The 18,210-nt window shown below is 37.9% G+C and overlaps 1 protein-coding gene and 1 long non-coding RNA gene across 6 annotated transcripts in view; one reads left to right on the forward strand and one right to left on the reverse strand.

Annotated features, from left to right (window-relative positions):
* The window catches only part of LOC135839729 (uncharacterized), a 134,217-nt gene that overhangs the window by 111,154 nt on the left and 4,853 nt on the right, over positions 1 to 18,210 (reverse strand). The window lies entirely within an intron of this gene.
* Positions 1 to 18,210, forward strand: part of LOC135839725 (uncharacterized) — an 86,933-nt gene that overhangs the window by 37,518 nt on the left and 31,205 nt on the right. For all 5 annotated transcript variants that reach the window (XR_010557636.1, XR_010557637.1, XM_065355889.1 and 2 more), the window contains exons 7-17: positions 2,679 to 2,912; positions 3,003 to 3,204; positions 7,006 to 7,223; positions 7,370 to 7,485; positions 13,588 to 13,750; positions 14,238 to 14,408; positions 14,497 to 14,782; positions 15,119 to 15,333; positions 15,433 to 15,684; positions 15,780 to 15,953; positions 16,060 to 16,293. Coding sequence is in view for 3 of the 5 variants with exons in the window: in XM_065355889.1 (XP_065211961.1) it covers positions 2,679 to 2,912; positions 3,003 to 3,204; positions 7,006 to 7,223; positions 7,370 to 7,485; positions 13,588 to 13,750; positions 14,238 to 14,408; positions 14,497 to 14,782; positions 15,119 to 15,333; positions 15,433 to 15,684; positions 15,780 to 15,953; positions 16,060 to 16,293 (2,265 nt within the window). In the remaining 2 variants the exon portion in view is untranslated. The remainder of the gene's footprint in view (positions 1 to 2,678; positions 2,913 to 3,002; positions 3,205 to 7,005; positions 7,224 to 7,369; positions 7,486 to 13,587; positions 13,751 to 14,237; positions 14,409 to 14,496; positions 14,783 to 15,118; positions 15,334 to 15,432; positions 15,685 to 15,779; positions 15,954 to 16,059; positions 16,294 to 18,210) is intronic.

Here is an 18,210-nt window from a genome sequence, read left to right on the forward strand (position 1 = left end):
TCTCCAGGGCTTGAGATGTTCGTCATCTTCTGGAAAATTGAATTTTACTTGCTCACCAGTATACATTCCGGGGTTCAAGTCAAAAATATCAGAGAATTGAGAGAATTTCTCTAGTCTTTTAAATCCTTTAATCGATTGTTCTTTTGTAATCAAACCATTTTCAAACTGCTTGCTTCAAATCATTGCGTAAATTTTCTTTGAAAATTTTAATAGCTTGTCCTCCTTCCTTCAAGAATTTCTTGCTCTACCCAGGTAAATCTCGTATCACATAGGTGTACATCTGTATCTTCAACTGTGAGAGAATACACTGTGAGTGGGTTTTGAAATTCAATCGTTGGTATAAATGGAACCTTGGTTTGCATTTAACTCTACGTTCGTGTATGGGTAATTCTCAAAAAAAGGTAAAAATCGTGTACATGGCAAATTTCTCAAAGGTTTTAGCATGAAATTTTTTTTTTTCTTTTGGTCCATTCAAGGATCTTCCCCCACACATTTCACATATGGTATTGAGATTTTTAGCCCCCTCTTTCATTGGTGTACACTCGATTTTATACCCCAAATGTCCTTCGACTTGGCTGTCACACGCCATGTTTTTGAAAATGAATGTTATAAAGTGTCATGAACTTCATTTTTTTGGGGAAAAATTGACACATTCTCATTATCATAGAACACGAAGGTCCATTATTGTGCAAATTGCAATTGGAATAAGTCTATAGGAAGCTCACATTTCACATTTGAAAACTGTCACACACTTTTTGCGCAAATTTTAGAGCAATTTTCAATTATTTTTGGTAGCTTCCCAATCCAACATTTTTTCTGGCGTGTGGCTGCACTGGTTCACTGTCCTCATAAAAATGTTACCCCGCAATGTTTTTTTCAAAACCAACGCAATAGCTCGTTCTGATCGTACTTGTCTCTGAAAATATGATATTTCGCAAAATCGGTGTCCTTCGGCTTGCGTTTTTATTTACCCTGATGCACCCGCCAAAAACGATAATTGAGAAAGGGAAGTTATTCTACATGATAAGTACACATTTATTACGTGTTAAAAATCGAATAATGTCCAGTAGGTAAGGCTAGAAACGAAAAAACGTTGAGATTGTCCTTCGGCTTGTCCAGCGCCCATTTGTCCTTCGACTTGGCCAAATTTCAGCCAGCTGTACTTTTATCGCGCTAGTCGACATGTTACACCATAATACAAGCAAAATTTGACATTTTCTCCCTCCCCACACCTCACCTCTACCACTACCAAAAAAATAAGTCCAGATTCGAACTTTGCGGTCTGAAAAACATAAATCGACATATTACACGATAATCTCGAAAACGTATCAATCGACATATTACACATCGATGAGGGTCGAATCCTAATTATCGCTGTTTTAGGGGGGGCCGAGGTCCACAGTGGGGGGGATTGAATTGAGGCCAACACTAGAACAGGGATCTGGGACACCTATACAAATGATTCCCACTTGAAATTTTCCAAAAATATGATTTTTATTTTTCAAAATTATGCACATCAAAATTGACCTTTTTTTTGAGAATTACCCGTATGTTTAGTGACATACATAGATATTCCATGGATACATTGCGCCAATAAAAACTGGTTTGAATTTTTTTGACCAAACTGGGTTTTCAATTTTTGGACACCCTGTGCATGCGCCTGAAATTTTCAAGGTCACTGTTGAAAGCCTTAATTTTTCCTTACTCAACGTCGCTTCATTGATCTTGCTTGCTCTTTCCAATTAGAAATGAAAGCCAGCTGGCACTACTTTTGTGTCATACTGTAGGTGGTGCCGAATTGTTTGATCGAGACTTATTTTCGAATAGTTACCTACCTATACTACATACTACAGGGTGCCCAGAAATATCAAGTACCCCAAAGAAAGTTTTTCATTAAAAATATAGGTTGGCAATGTGAAATAGATGCATATGATTGGTGGAATGTTATCTCTCCAGTCCAACAACCAATCATGTGCGATCATTATTATCATTCACTGTGACCAACCAAAGTATTTTAGTAGAAAACTTTTTTAGGGGTACTCGATATTTCTGGGCACCCTGTACATGTGTGAATGATAATAAAATTGAAAAAAAGAACATCCTTTAAACAAAAACAAGTTAAAAATAACTTTGAAACATTTTTGAACGCATTCGGAGCATAACTTATTGGCAAAATTTGAGTATAAAAATGCGTAAAACACGCTCCAAAACCTATTAAAAATAATATAAAAAACATGAAAATATTGCTCGATTCGCCAAAAACTGATATAGATAGGTAGGTAGGTAGGTAGGTATCGGTAAAGATATGTGGAATCGAAAGCTTCACAAAGCGACGTTTTACTCGCATATATTCGTTTAATTCGTTCGCGACCGTTCGGGTTCCTTTTTTTTTTACCGTCGACCTTGGACGAGTTTTCACCACCTGCGACATTAAGGGTAGGGTGCATAGAAGATGATACGTATAATGCGTGCAATACGTATGTACCAACACTCTTGTCTCTTATATTACTTACGTAGTAGGTATATCTGAAAAGACGGCGATATTTGCTCGTCGTATTTTGTGTCTAATGCGTCAATTCGTGCATTTATTTACACTTTTGGCTATACCAATGTACACGCGAGATGTGGATGTCAATTGATTTCTTTCTTTCTTTTTTTGGTTTTTTATGTATTTACAGATTGGTTCAACGGATGGCCTTTATACGGTTACTACAACAGGCAACCGAACGACGACGGTTTCAGTAGCCAAGACTGCGTCGAATTACGTCGTCAATATCACGTATCACCCGCCGACGTGGACGCTAACGGCAGTAAAGCAAGGTTGACGTCCAGTTTCACGTGGAACGATCGAGATTGTCGCACCAAAAATTATTTTTTATGCGAATCGTTTAAATTGTTACCGAATTCAGAAGGTACCGTTTTGTATTTCGCATCCTCGCTCGAGCATTCGCTCGTTTGCTTTCATTTTTTCGACCGGTTCGTTAATAATTGTTTTGTTTCAGATACGAGTAAACTGACCAACTCGAGGAAACAATGTAACCATAACATCGCTCTGAACCACGAAAACGAACGAGTGGTTATATCCAGCCCCGCATTTCCTCAAAATTACCCCGATAATAAAGACTGTTTGATCGTGTTGAGTACTCAGCTACTTTACAAAATTGTCGTCGTGTTTGAAGAATTTGTTTTGGAAGACGAACCAGAGTAAGTTTTAGTTTTACTATACTAATAGCCTTACCAATAAATAGTCACGACTACGAGTATACGAGCTGAAAAAAACAAAAGCATTCGCCATATTCAGACTCCATTACTCTGAGAAGCGTAATATAATGATTTTCAAAATCATTTTTTTAAATTATTATTTGAAAAAAAAAATAAATTATTTACTAAACAAATATATACGGGGACACAATTTGCAAGTTTACTCACTCCCGTTGTATTTTTGCGAAGGTTGCAGAGAAAAATTTCTCTTCATTCTCGGTGTCTCACCGCCTTCTTATTTTGGGAAAGGTTGGTTTTTTAAGAAGATTGGGGGAGGGGTGGAGTTATCGAGGAGTCGAATGTAAAAATAAACGGATATTCGAACTCAAAATGGCGATAATCGACTCGTCATTTTTCATTTATTTTTTTCAATAAATTATAAAGCTGAAATTCGTACCCATAAAAATTTGTTTTGGTTGGTACCCACTGATTTTAAATCTTGCGCGCATTTTCTTTAAAAAAAGCTCATCGAACAAAATCATTTTGCATTTAACGGGGCTAAAATAATAATCCGGCATATGACAATAGGAGTAATTGCACCCCCCCTCCGCCGATCCTCCGAGACAACTTTTTTCTTAAAGGGGACATCCTAAGGAACATTTTAAAGAAAACTGGCCTAAAAAAAAGTTGGCCTTTCATACAAAATGGCGGCCATTCTGATTGACAGGTCAGCCGAAATCGCAGATTTTGCGTTTCAACTTTCAACATAGGACTTGCACGAAATTTTTCAAACCATACAAAGGTAGATCGAAAGATCATGCAAAAATTTACCACCTGTCAAAATTTCAAGTGCTTAGGTGCGTTTTTCGATTTTTGGTGAATTTTTGAAAATCCAATTTAGGCCAAAAATGAGGGAAAAAATCCAAATTTTACCAAATTGATCAAGAAAGCTGAAATTTGGGATATACCCTATTTTCGACATGCCAAATCGATTGGAAACGGTTTCAACCCGTTTTGAGCAGTTCTGGAGCCTCCAGCAGATTTTTGAAACTCGAAATTCCCACAAAATTCCATCAAATTGGAGTTGTAAAGCTAAAAATGTATTCTTAAAACTAATTTCAATACGCTACGAAGTACTGCAGGTGAATTTCAAGTCGTTTTGGAGTCTCCAGCGACTTTTCGAAAATTCCTGAAGCCTTCAGCAGAATTTTGAAACTTTGAATTTTCAAAAAAATTTCATCAATAATGGAGATAGAAAGCTGAAATTTACTCTACACTCCAACTTTAACACCCTCTGAAGACGACTTCAGGTGGGTTCAAGTCATTTTAGAACCTCCGGCAACTTTTTGAAAATTACTGGAGCCTCCAGTAGATTTTTTATACTTGAAATTCCCGCAACATTAGGTAATTTATCAAATGGAGTTGGCAAGCTGAAATTTACTTCGCAGATTACATGGTGGTTTCAAATGGTTTTGAAGCTTCCATCTACTTATAGGAAATTTAAATTTTCCAAAAAACGCCATACAGCCTTTCAAAAAGTCGCTGACGATGACGGCTCCAAAACGACTTGAAATCCACCAGAAGTTGACTTCGTAGCGTACTGAAATTAGTTTGCAGAATGAATTTCGACTCTCCATCTCAGTTTTTTTGGGGAAATTTTGAGGAAATTTCGAGTTTCAAAAATCTACTGGAGGCTCCAGTAATTTTCAAAAAGTCGCTGGAGGCTCCAAAATAACTTGGAATCCACCTGCAGCTGACTTTGTAGCGTATTGAAATTAGTTTGCAGACTGAATTTCGGCTTTCCATCTCCATGTGATTCAAATTTGAAAAATCTGCTGGAGGCTCCAGGAATTTTCAGAAAGTCGCTGGAGGCTCCAAAACCACTTGAAATTCACCTGCAGTACTTCGTAGCGTATTGAAATTAGTTTTCAGAATACATTTTTAGCTTTACAACTTCAATTTGATGGAATTTTGTGGGAATTTCGAGTTTCAAAAATCTGCTGGAGGCTCCAGAACTGCTCAAAACGTGTTAAAACCGTTTCCAATCGATATTGATATCAGTTTGCAGAATAAATGTCGGCTCTCCATCTCCATTTGATGAAATTTTGGGAAATTTCAAGTTTAAAAATTCTACTGGAGGCTCCAGTAATCTTCTAAAAGTCGCTGGTGGTTCCAAAACGACTTGAAGTCCACTTGCAGGCTGCAGTTGGCTTCGTAGCTTATTGAAATTAGTTTGCAGATTAAATTTCGGCTTCCCGACTCCATTTCATGAAATGTTGTGGGAATTTCAAGTTTGAAAAATCTGCTGGAGGCTCCAGGAATTTTCAGAAACTCGCTGGAGGCTCCAAAACGACTTGAAACTGTCCTGCAGTACTTCGTAGCGTATTGAAATTAGTTTTCAGAATACATTTTTAGCTTTACAACTCCAATTCGATGGAATGTTGTGGGAATTTCAAGTTTCAAAGATCTGCTGGAAGCTCCAGAACTGCTCAAAACGGGTTGAAACTGTTTGCAATCGATTTGGCATGTCGAAAATGGGGTATATCCCAAATTTCAGCTTTCTTGATCAATTTGGTAAAATTTTGGATTTTCCCCTCATTTTCGGCCTAAATTGGATTTTCAAAAATTCACCAAAAATCGAAAAACGCACCTAAGCACTTGAAATTTTGACAGGTGATAAATTTTTGCATGATCTTCCGATCTACCTTTGTAAGGTTTGAAAAATTTCATGCAAGTCCTATGTTGAAACGCAAAATGTGCGATTTCGGCTGACCTGTCAATCAAAATGGCCGCCATTTTGTAAGTAAGACCAAGTTTTTTTTAGGCAAGTTTGCTTTAAAATGTTCCTTAGGATGTCCCCTTTAAGAAAAAAGTTGTCCCGGCGGATCGGCGGGGGGGGGGTCAATTACTCCTATTGTCATATGCCGGACTATTTGGAAAAGGTTGGTTTTTCGAAGGGAGTGAGTGGGAAGGGGAGTTATCGAGGAGTTGAATGTAAAAATGAACGGATATTCGAAACTCAAAATTGAGGTAATCGACTCGTCATTTTTCATTTATTTTCTTCAAGAAATTGTAAAGCTGAAATTCGTACTCATAAAAATTTGTTTCATCGAACAAAACTAGGTATTAAATGCATTCAACTGGGCTGAAAGCGAACGTAGGAAAATACACGAAGCTTACCCCACCGCTCCCTAGACTCGTAAGACGATCGTGTTAATATAATTGCATACCCGGTTCGCCGTAAATACGTCGCGTATTATTTACGGCGAACCGAGTATGCAATTCTTTTGACATGTATGCGTTTCCTCGCAACTACGAGTATGAAGGCTCCCCGGTCGAACTTCTAGCTAATCTGTTGGCGAGATTTTCAAGGGGCATACGTTGGATTTCGGTCTTTATGTGAAATTCGTTGTTGAAAAATTATCAGTCGCATTTATTTTACTTGATTTAATTTTAGAGTAGAACTTGACTCGCCGAGCTCTGTTCTCGGATTCATTTCATGATCAATTTTTAGCGAAAATTTTGATTCTGATTTACTCACTTCTACAATTAGGTACGTTTTTTCTACGTTAGATTGCTAGACGTGGACATCCAATTTGGTGGCGAGCCGATATGGAGTTAGCTTTCTCGCAAATTTGCATAGCTCGTCGCTCGTAGCTCGGGTGTATACACTACAGTGTACGAGCACCTACGGCTTCTGCTTTTGTATAAGTTTAGTTCATATTTACTTGAACATACAAGTTCTAGTAATTTTGTGCAATTGTGTTTGTGCTAGTTTATTGAGCTTGATTTTTGTCTCGGCAGTTGCGGTTACGACTATTTAGAAATTTACGAAAATCCGTCTTCGAATGTAAACGTTTCGACGAATAGTTCGGAAAACGTTCGACGTTATTGCGGTGACTGGAGCGATAAACTCAAGTTATTACGTTACGTTAGCTCCGGTTCGAAAGTATTTTTACACTTCAGTTCGGATTACTCGCACGCGTTTAGCGGATTTAAAGCTTACGTTTACATCGAACAAGGTAATCTTAGTATAAGTACCTATGTAAACGCAGGTTGTACCTTTACCTACAGCTGTTGCTCAAGGACCAAGGTACACTATACGTTTGCACAATGTATGCGTTATTCGCTATCAACGAGTGTACGACCATACGACGTTTGTTCGCAGTGAAGATTGATTGTCCAGATAATCGTTTCCAAATGTTCCGAGGATCTTGTTACTTGTTTGTGAGCTTTCCTCAAGTCACTTGGCAAACCGCACAAAACATCTGCGTCGGAATACAGGTTCTTTTTTTCATTTTTTATTATCGAATCTTATACTTATAAGTACATAGTATACAAAGGTATACATTATTGATACCACAACAAGAAATGGCCTCTTGGCGAACGTCAAATTCATGTTTGGCCACGTTCGCGTCTAACGTCCACGAACCCTTTGAGTTGCGACACGTGGTCGTCGTCGTAGCAATCTTCTCAGTTTCAGTTTCTGAAAACTCTTTTCTCGTCAGTTGCAAGTTACGAAAAAACGAAATATAATCCGTTTTTAAAGGAAAAAAAACATGCTTATAAGTAGATATTCTATATTTAATGAAAAATGAAAAATGAAAAATGAAAAACCGAAAGAAGAAACACTTAGAAATACGAGTAGAAAAAGGATAAGAAAGGTTGAATGTTACGAGAAGCTCTACGCGGAACCTTAAAGAACGGTGTCGGTTTTCAGCGACGAATATCGCGAAATACAAATAAAAGAGAAAAAAATCGGCCGGCGGTACGAAATTAATTTTTTTCCTCTCGTCTGAGATGGCGCGCTGAATGGAGAAAAGTGCGTGGCCGCACGGCCGCCGTGCGGCATAATTAGACCGGAAATTCGAATGCCTATTTGCAGAGGTGTAACGATTATAATCGATGCTGCATCGATCATTTCGTCCCAAAATAATCGGACTAATCGGAGGATAATCGATTAATCGGCGATTATTCGGCCGAAAAAATTTGCTGTTCCATGATTGGTTGGAATTGAGTGACGTCAGTCATCGCCATAAATGTTTTCTGAACCATTATCTGAACAATTTTCATTTTCATTTTTTTACTCAAAAAGTAATTGTAATGAAAGGATTAAAGAGAAAATGGAAATATGAAACATCAAATAACAAATTAAAACCAAAAGGAAGACATAAAATCAAGATTTGGATTAATTTAAAAAAATTACCCAAAGGTCCGATTAATCGGCGATTAATCGATTACGGCCGATTATAAATAATCGGCGATTATTAATCGGAGATAATCGATTATAATCGTAATCGTTACACCTCTGCCTATTTGAGGCACGTAAAAATGAAAATTAATTTTTTCGTGTCGCTCAGAAACGTGTTTCATTCTTTCTTTGTAGTCTGTATATACCTACCTATTATGTACCTACCTAGTCAAAAGAAAGGAAGGAAAAAAAAGGACAGAAGGAAAATGAGGGAAACGTTTTGCTGACGTGTACGTAATTAAATTTCGTCGACGTCGACCGCGACCGTTTTACTCGGCATAGGGCATAAGCGGTGGGCCGGTGGGGCTGGTGCGGTGCAATACCGCAGTATTAAAACTTGGCCGTTCGCGTTGTTTGTTTTTCTTTTTATTGTCGAATCGAAATTTTATTTATGAATTGCGGCGCGCGAGTCTCGCGTTACTATTAGGTACGAATTTTAAATTTAGTCATTAGCGTAGGATTGTGTTATACATGTAGTAGGTACTCTGCTTCCATGTTTTCCAGTTAGGCAAGTTCAATTTTCTCGCGTAAAAATGAAGGTAGAAAATTATAGGTTTAGTACCTACCTGGGTGCATCTGTGAATAGAAATTAGCAAATGTTTCACTAGTTTGTTTGCAAATACGTATGAAATAACGAGAAGGTTAAATTCATATTATTCAACTAATGATTAGAAGTAGTAGGTACCGAACTGCCTATATGTACATATACAGGGTGGCCCATTAATAAGGTACCAATTTGCACAGTTTGAAAAATTTTAGTCTTTTAGTTTTACGCATATACTGGACGAACCGTACGTCCTAGCAAAATTTTGATGGCAGTTATCTGAAATAGAATTAAATTCTCTCTACAATTTCGTTTAAATGAAATTATCGTAGGACGCTTATATGTAGTTTAAAAATTGTACCTCTTTTAGTTACAGCAACGAAAAGTTGCAGCAACTTTTTCAAATAAGTTAACTGAAGGATATCATTTTTGAAGCTGGAGAAATATTTCGGGACGCCGCCGTAATAATTTCAAAAAATCAAATAACAATTTATAAGTTCTTCGTTTTTTTTTTATTTATTTGAATTGGCAAAATTTTCGTAGGACGCTTATGTAGTTTCAAAATTGTATGTCTTTGAAATTTGAATAACAAAAAATAGAAAAAGTTGCTGCAACTTTTCGTTGGGTACTACAACTTTGAAGAGGTACAGTTTCGAAATTAAACGCCCGACAAAAATTTCGCCAATTTAAATAAATCAAAAAAATAATAATAAAAGTAACCAAAAACGTATTAATTTTTATTCGATTTCGAAATACTGTAAAGACATATTTAGCACACCATGCAATGTTGATTACATTTACTCACATACCTACATACTTACTTCAAGGTACAGGGTGCCCAGAAATATCGAGTACCCCTAAGAAAGTTTTTCATTAAAAATATAGGTAGGCAACGTGAAATAGATGCATATGATTGGTGGAATGTTATCTCTCCAGTCCAACAACCAATCATGTGCTATCATTATCATCATTCACTGTGACCAACCATAGTATTTTAGTAGAAAACTTTTTTAGGGGTAAGTACTCGATATTTCTGGGCACCCTGTAGTGAGTTGTACCTAGCTTCTACGAGCTTCACAAGTACCTGACAACTTACTGGGTGCCCAGAAATATCGTGAACCCCTAAGAAAGTTTTTCATTAAAAATATAGTTGGAAACGTGTGAAATAGAATTGTATATGATTGGTGGAATGTTATCTCTCCAGTCCAGCAACCTAGCATGTGCTATCATTATTATCATTCACTGTGACCAACCAAAATATTTAGCAGAAAACTTTTCTAGGGGTTCACGATATTTCTGGACACCCTGTACCACCTCAGTACCTATTTTTCGGACACAAAGAAAACACTTACGTAAACAATTCTCATGGTAAATGGGTAGATGGCGCCATGTGACGATTTTTAGGTGATGTACTGTTAAAGCCAAGGTAGGAAAACCAAAAATATCACCAGACTGGATAATTTTTTGATCTGTGGCTCACTTTTTCGTAAATTTGATGCAAAAAAAACGTCATGTTAAATTGATCACAGTTTGAAAATGTGCTGTAACTTGTAATAAGGGTGAAAAAAATTTTGAAGATGTGTTTCCTGTAGTGAATTTAATGCCGATTTCAATTTTCAATGCGATAAACAGTTTTTTGTTATTTCCAGAAGTAAGTATCGAAATGTTGAAAAATGTACAAAAGTACTTACCAATGTTAAAAATTACGCCACTTTAACAAAACTCTTTCTGGACTTTCACATATTTGACCAAAATGCTAAGAAATAATTTTTAGCGACGTTTTCATCAATAATTTCAAATATTTTTTGAGGGGGAGGGGGAGAGTGGGGGAATTACCTGCATATGTTGACGAATAATTTTCAGAAATGGAGTGGTGGGATAGGGGGAGGGGTAATGGAAAAATTTTTTTTTAGGGAAAGGTAGCCAATATGATGCCCAAAATGCCAAATGATTTTTACCGATGTTTTCATAGATTTTAAATAGTTTTTTTGGGGTGGTGGCGTAATTACCTGCACGTGTTGATAATTATGCTACTTTTGTGAATAATTTTCAGGAGGAGATGAGCGGTATTGGGGGAGGGGTAAGAAAAATTTTTTGTGAAAGGTAGCCAATAACATATACTTTGAGGTAGTTCATTCACATTTTTGCCTAAGATGCATTTTAACCCCCCTAAATGACCTCAAACCTTAGCGCACAAATGCTGCTGGGCCCAAGTACATCATTATGGAACATATTTGCTATCAGGAACTGTTGTATTTATGAAATAGTTCACATGATCACTGGAACTTTGGCAGGAACACAGGAACTGGTTCATATTTAAGGAATACTGGAACAGTTTTGCTCAAATAGATCTGTAAATCGATCATGTCTTAGTCTTACGTATACATAGGGTGGTTGCGGGTTAGATGCCGGTGCAGGTTAGATGCCAGTGTGGTCACCAATCACTCCCTATCAACTCTTTCTGAAAACTGATTAGCACAGATTATACCTTAAGGTAAACATAGTTTGTGTTAAAGTTTTGATCTGTGATGGTTATTGTTAACCTGGTTTGATATGCAAATGAAAAAATTTATGTAGATAAAACCAGTGATACTTTTTCCACGTAATTTTTGAAACGCATTTTTTCTCCAGAAAAAGTATTTCAAAACAGCATGTAAGTATCTCACGCATAAGTATATACCTTGAACTAACATATTCACGCAAATTTACAAAAATTTGTTTCAATTCTGGTATGAAAATTGACCTCGCAATCTGACCCATCATTTCGGGATAGATGCCGGTTTTTGTGATTGGGATAGATGCCCATATTAATTAAATGGGAGCCAGGAAGGTGAAATTTTTTTTTTGTTAATACTGCGGCAAAAAGTCCAAAAGTGATGGTTTTTTAAATATTTTCAACTGGCTTGGTTAATTTTTGGAATTACGTTCATTTTTAACACATATTGTCAATTCTCAAAAACACCTTTTTTATATTTTGATTAATCAAACTTCCATTGTGAATTTTTGATGTTCATTTGATTTGTTGTGCATGAAATAAAAGAATTTCATTGAATTCAATCTTCCTTGGGTAGAGGCATCTATCCCACACCCAATCGGCATCTAACCCGCACTGGGGGGATAGATGCCAGTCAGTGTGGGTTAGATGCTGGTCAAAAAGTGACCTTGTTTTTTTTTCAAATTGCAAAAAAACTAATGGATAAAAAAAAATTGCGGTTCTAGTATAATAATATAGAGGAATAATTGCTCTACCGATTCGCGCAAATTTTTAAACATTTCGATGGAAATTATGGTAGTAAGGCTCGAAAAACCGCCAAACACCGGCATCTAACCCCCAACTAGGGGCATCTAACCCACAACCACCCTATATAATAGGATAGGTACCAGAGCTCGCACTGGGACTGAGTAGTACCCGGGTATACTAGGGTGGGCCATCTTTGACTTTTTTTTTTTGGAAATTTGGATGGGACTGGTGCTAAAAAGTTGTGGGGGGGGGGGCTTAAAAGACTGTAGGAAAAATTTGGGGTCTCAGACTTCACCCAGCATCGGTGTTGCGGAGCGGAATGAATTTTGTTCCGGGTTCAGCGTTCCGCTCCAGCATAAAAAATAATTCTGTTCCCGTTTCTCATATCGTTCCACTCCGCTTAAAAATATCGTTCCGTTCCAGTTTAGCGTTTTATTCTGGTTCAGTGTTCCATTCCGCTCCAACTTTTCTTTTTTGTTTTAGAGAAGGTTGTATTCAAATTTACGTCAGAATTTTTATGTCTGGAGCAAAAATTGAAGTTGAAATACCCAAAATTTTGAAAGATGGTTGAATTCAGAGTGTTTCAAGTTTTAATGAAATTTAAAGTCCATCTCACATAAAAGAAGCACCAAAAACACCCAATGAAATTTGGAAGATTTTACTTGGTGTTTTGACTGTTCAGGATTTAAATTTTTATGAGCTGAAAATGGTCTATTTCATGCCATTTACCATGTCTTGTTATAATTTTCTGGTTTATTGAGGTAAAATTTCAGCAAAAACACGTGTTGTCCACACTACAGTCTTGCAAAATGTTCATTAAAGGTCAACAAATTTTGTGAAGTCGGAGCGTTAAAAACTTATATTTTTATTCTGGTTCGGTTCCGGTTTCGCTCCAGTAAATTTTTTTAAAGTTGTTCCAGGTTCCGTTCCACTCCGCAAAAATTCTCCCAAAAGTTAAGGGTTTAGCGTTCCGGTTCGTTCCGGTTTGGTTCCGCTCCGCAACACTGCCCAGCATTTTGCAACCGGGGTTCAAAATTTTTAAATTTTCAAAAAAATCAATGATTATTGGTCGCATTATGCCTATTTAAGAGTAAAAAGCCATTTTCAATCAGATTTTTCACTTTATTAAAGATTTTATCTTGTTTTTAAAATTCGCAAAAACAGCCATTTTCAAGATAATTCGCGATTCATCTTAATTTTTACAAATTTGTCATTCATTTGAAGTCTAGGATGTCATTTGGCACTACGAGACTTGAAATGGCCCTGCGCAATAAAACTTACGACGATGACGTATCATAATGTGCTTAAGTAGGTTACTCGAGAATATAAAATATGCGAATGTTGTTACAGGCTGAATTGGGCAGCATACACAGCGTAGAAGAGCATCATTTTATCGTTTCAAAAATCCGAGAATCGCACGAATACACGACTACAACAATTTATTGGCTCGGAGGAAAATTCAGCATTTACGACGAGTGGAAATGGATTGATAACACGAGCATGACTTTTAACGGTAAGGTTATGGCACTCCTACTCGTATTCGTACAACGCATACTACCTACCCTGCAGCGTTTAAGATTGTTTACATTTTGAAATTGAAATCACCCGATACGTCTTTCTTGAGGTTTCATACGAGTACTTATCACACTAACGAGCACGAGCCATAACTATGGAGAATGTATACGTAAGGTTACGTATTTTTTTACGTTTTTCTCAAATTTAAAAAATACCATAAAGTCGGTTGAAACAGCTTAAATAAAAACAGTTGAAGAGTGAAAATCGATACAATAGGTTGGTAGGTAGGTACTCGTAATATTTTTACTAACGCGGAAACGAATACCTACTCTGATCGTACCTACTTGTGGTCATCTTTATATAGGTTGGCTCTGGCTGTGTGACAATCTTATTCGCAATTCTTAGTTCGTATCCATATGTTTGCATGTGCCGACTCGTCAACTTTTCAGCTCTAAGTATGAGCTTATTCGCTAAATTTGTTGCAGCGTGGATTCCGATGCGTGCGAATTTCAAACAATCAAAAATCAACAACAACGACGCCTGTTTGGGAATTCAGTGGATCCCCTCGCCGTCATCTTTACTGCCGAGTGGCTTATACTGGGTGCCGATATCGTGTCAGAAAACCGGAGGATACGTGTGCAAAACTAAAAATCAATGTGAGTCGAGCAGACTTATAACGAAACGCTAATCAATCACTAATCAGCGCCAATTTGATAACGAACTTTAAACTTCTTTTTTTCATAGCTGGCAAAAGCAACGGAATCAATTTAAATGTTACGGCCAATGGCACCGAAGGAGAGCTGTCATCGCCCAACTATCCTGGAAACTACTATCATAATTTGGATTATTGGATGAAAATCATCAGTCCCGAGAATACCAGAATTATCATACAATTTCATACTTTCGATCTCGAAGAACAAAAAGACTGCCTATACGACTACCTCGAAATTTATAACGCCACCAGCGGAGCCAGTAAATCTTCACAGTCGGTGAGAAATTGCGGCCATCATCATTCGCACATGTTACACAGGTAAGAAGCTTATAATTAATCGAACAATGGTATCGAATGAAAATTACATTTTTAAAACAGCGTTAAAACATGTTCAAAAATAAATGACGCGATTAAGATCATTTCAAATTACCTATCTATCAAAAGTTGGTGAAATTTCATCGAAATTTGACTAAATTCAGCAATAATTGCAAAGTACCTATTTCATCGGAACATCCTCGCTCAGAATTATCGCGATTTCGTAAAACTTTGGAAAAATGTGGGGAAATTATATGGAAGTTGCGCGCAGAACAGAAACTCTTCGTCTTGACTTGAAAGTGTACTTGGACTTACCTATTACTTATGCTCGTGTTTCAGGTTGAATTTTGCATCTACTTCGAACGAAGTATTACTACGATTTCATTCGGATTATTCGGTGGCTGGTTCTGGCTTCATGGCAACGTGGAAAGCTGTCGATATTTCTGGTTGTCCGGTGCAAACGTTGACGGCCAGAGAAGGCGACGTTACAAGTCCGAATTATCCTCATTTTTTGCTGGCCAATTTACAATGCGCTACTACAATTTTAGCTCCTGGTAAGAGACTAAGCGTAAGCACAACACTCACAAGCTGCGGGTACTCGTAATTTGTGTCAGTTTCGCCTTGATGATTAAACATCTGTTTTTGCGATTTAGTGGGCCGACAAGTGTGGTTGGAAATTACAGACTGGGATTTCGATAAAAGGCAAAATACAGAACGGAGTCAGCCGCCGATGGCCAATGCGGATTTATTTCTTTTACTCGGCAACAAAGAGAAATTGTATCCTTTTCAAGATACGAATATTTTAACTGACGGCGTTTACTTATCATACGGCGAGTACATGAGGATACATTTGAAAACCGGTGACGAACCCAATGGTAGAGGATTCAAAGGCGTTTATAAAACTGGTAAGAACTACCCAATTGTTTCAGCCTTCAGGTATACGACACATCATGCTTTATGTAGCCAGCTACCTATTTGTACGTACCTACTTGTATTTCAGTTTCGGATTTGCACGAAACCAGGGTTGTGAATTTACGAAATGACTCGAGTGGACAAATTCGCCATTTGAATTTTCCTCTAAATCCGATTCCAGGCTTAAACTTTGTTCAACGTTTTGTCGCTCCGCTCGGCTATGCAATTCAAATGCACTTTTACCAAGTTACACCTTCGTCGCGTGAGTATTCTCTGGTATATTGTCGCCATACAGTAAAGAGACCGGCAAGCATCTACTGATTTTATTTTGGTTTTTTATATTTCAATTTCCAACAAACAAAAAACAGTAGACAGATCGAAAGAAAGCACCTACTGTCCTGGTAATCGGCAAACTTTCATCGAAGTACGCGACCACTACGCTGATCGAAATGGCACGTGGTGGCAGTTTTGCCAAGATGATCATCATCAACAAGTCTCGCCGTTAGCTATAACATCTTACTTGAATTCGATTACCGTCAAGCAATTCAGCAACGACAGCGAAAATGGTATCGTAATGAACGCTACAATCGCCGTCATACCAGGTAGGTCAGAAATAATTGCACGCCCCCCCCCTACGATCCTCTTCTTCTTCTTCTCGTGTCTGGGACATTCGGATCTCTCTAAATTCTCCCTTTCCATCTCTGCACCAGGCCTCCAGGCCTTCTGTGCAATTGCTCATTTCTCCCCACAGCTCCTCTGTGGTGTATGCAGTGCCTGTGCCACATTTATGAGGAGGTGGTCGTCAGTCTGTTTTTTTCCGCACTCCGGGCATTTCACATCATCTTGAATACCCCATCTAGTAAGGTTTACTGCTGTCCGGACGCATCCAGCTCGGATCCGGTTCAGTGTGAGCCACTCTACATATGGCAGTTCGTGTCCATTTGCCAGGTTCTCGTTACATGTGGTTTTTTCCAGATCCGACGCATCTTTTCTCTCTCTCCTCAGCTGGATCCACCTTCATCACATGGGTCTCCTTCATAAAGCTCCTCCTGGACTTCAGCCTTGGGGTCAGCTCCTTCTGGTTGAACATAACATGGCGGGGGTCTTGTTCTTTTCATTCTCTCTACATTCGCCGCCGCCGCCACACACCGTCTTATCCCAGGGGGTGTAATGCCACATATTCTTGGTAGCTGTTTAACTCTAGTTGGTCTTAGGCAGCCAGACACAATAATTCTCATGATGTTGTTGAGAGTAACATCAATCTTCTTAACATGTGCTGATCACCCCCAGGTGGCACATCCATACTCTGCTGTAGAGTAGCACTGTGCCATGGCTGTTGTCCTCAGTGTCTTTGGCTTCGCCCCCCATCTAGTTGATACTAGTTTCTGCAGTAAGTTGTTTCTTGCTTCCACCGTCATTTTTGTGTTCTCACAGTGTCTCTTTTATGTGAGGGTTTGATCTAGCGTGATTCCTACAAACTTCGGATTTTCACAGTTCTCCAACTGCACTCCTCCCCACACCAGCTTCAATGTATATTTTGCCTTTGCATTCTTCAAGTGGAAGCTACACACTTGAGTTTTGGATGGATTTGGTCTGAGGGCATTATCCACATAGTAGGTCTGCAGTCTGTTCAGAGTTTCCTGCAACATTTCTTGTACCTCTATGTGTGTATCCCCCTGAGCTGTTGCTGCTAGATCATCTGCATATAGGAAGTGTCTGGTCTGGTCTCCAATTGGCTGGTCATTTGTGTAAGTATATGTGAGGGCGCATACGGAAAGGGACCTTATGACCAAAAATCAATTTTTTATTTCTTCGCCAAATTTTTGTAGGGACTCTTTAAAAATCGAGTAGAACCCTCCATAAGCCCCAATTTTTATTATTTCATTGATTTTTTTTACTTTTAAGCGAAGCATGCATACATTTATCATTCATAAAAGTTGAAAAATGACGCAAAAAATTTGAAAAAAGACGTAAAAACGCTAAAAAATGAAAATTTTTCAAAAACTTGTGAAAATCATTTAAGTAAAAAATTTTCCGATAGCAGAACTCAAATCGAAGACTTTCGGCAAGGTACATGCACTTAGCCACCGGTATCGATTTACAAAATGTATTTTTTAACAATATATAACTAACTTTAATGTGAAACTATATAAAAAACACAGGTTGAACCAAAAAACACTGCCACAATCAGCAGCAAACGATTTTTATCAAAACTAATACCCTAAAATTCTTGATAATATCAACAGAATTGCTCACTTTATCAACTTTGTAGTGCCTAATTTGGCCAGTACAGGTCGTTGGAGGGTGTGTGTGAATGTGTGATAATGTATAGGACCTTCAAAGTTGGAATAACCATATGTAATCGTACCTTAAAACAAAGGAAATAACGCAAATCTTTAAACCCTCCTCTTGTGAAATTTTACTTTTGGTTGTAAGGTCCCTTTCCATATGCGCCCTCACATATATTCAGGGTTGCGGAATGATAAAACAAAACGGTATCTGTACATGGTATTGGTATT

This window comes from Planococcus citri, chromosome 3 (genome assembly GCF_950023065.1).
Source record: "Planococcus citri chromosome 3, ihPlaCitr1.1, whole genome shotgun sequence".
In the NCBI taxonomy this organism is placed as follows: domain Eukaryota; kingdom Metazoa; phylum Arthropoda; class Insecta; order Hemiptera; family Pseudococcidae; genus Planococcus; species Planococcus citri.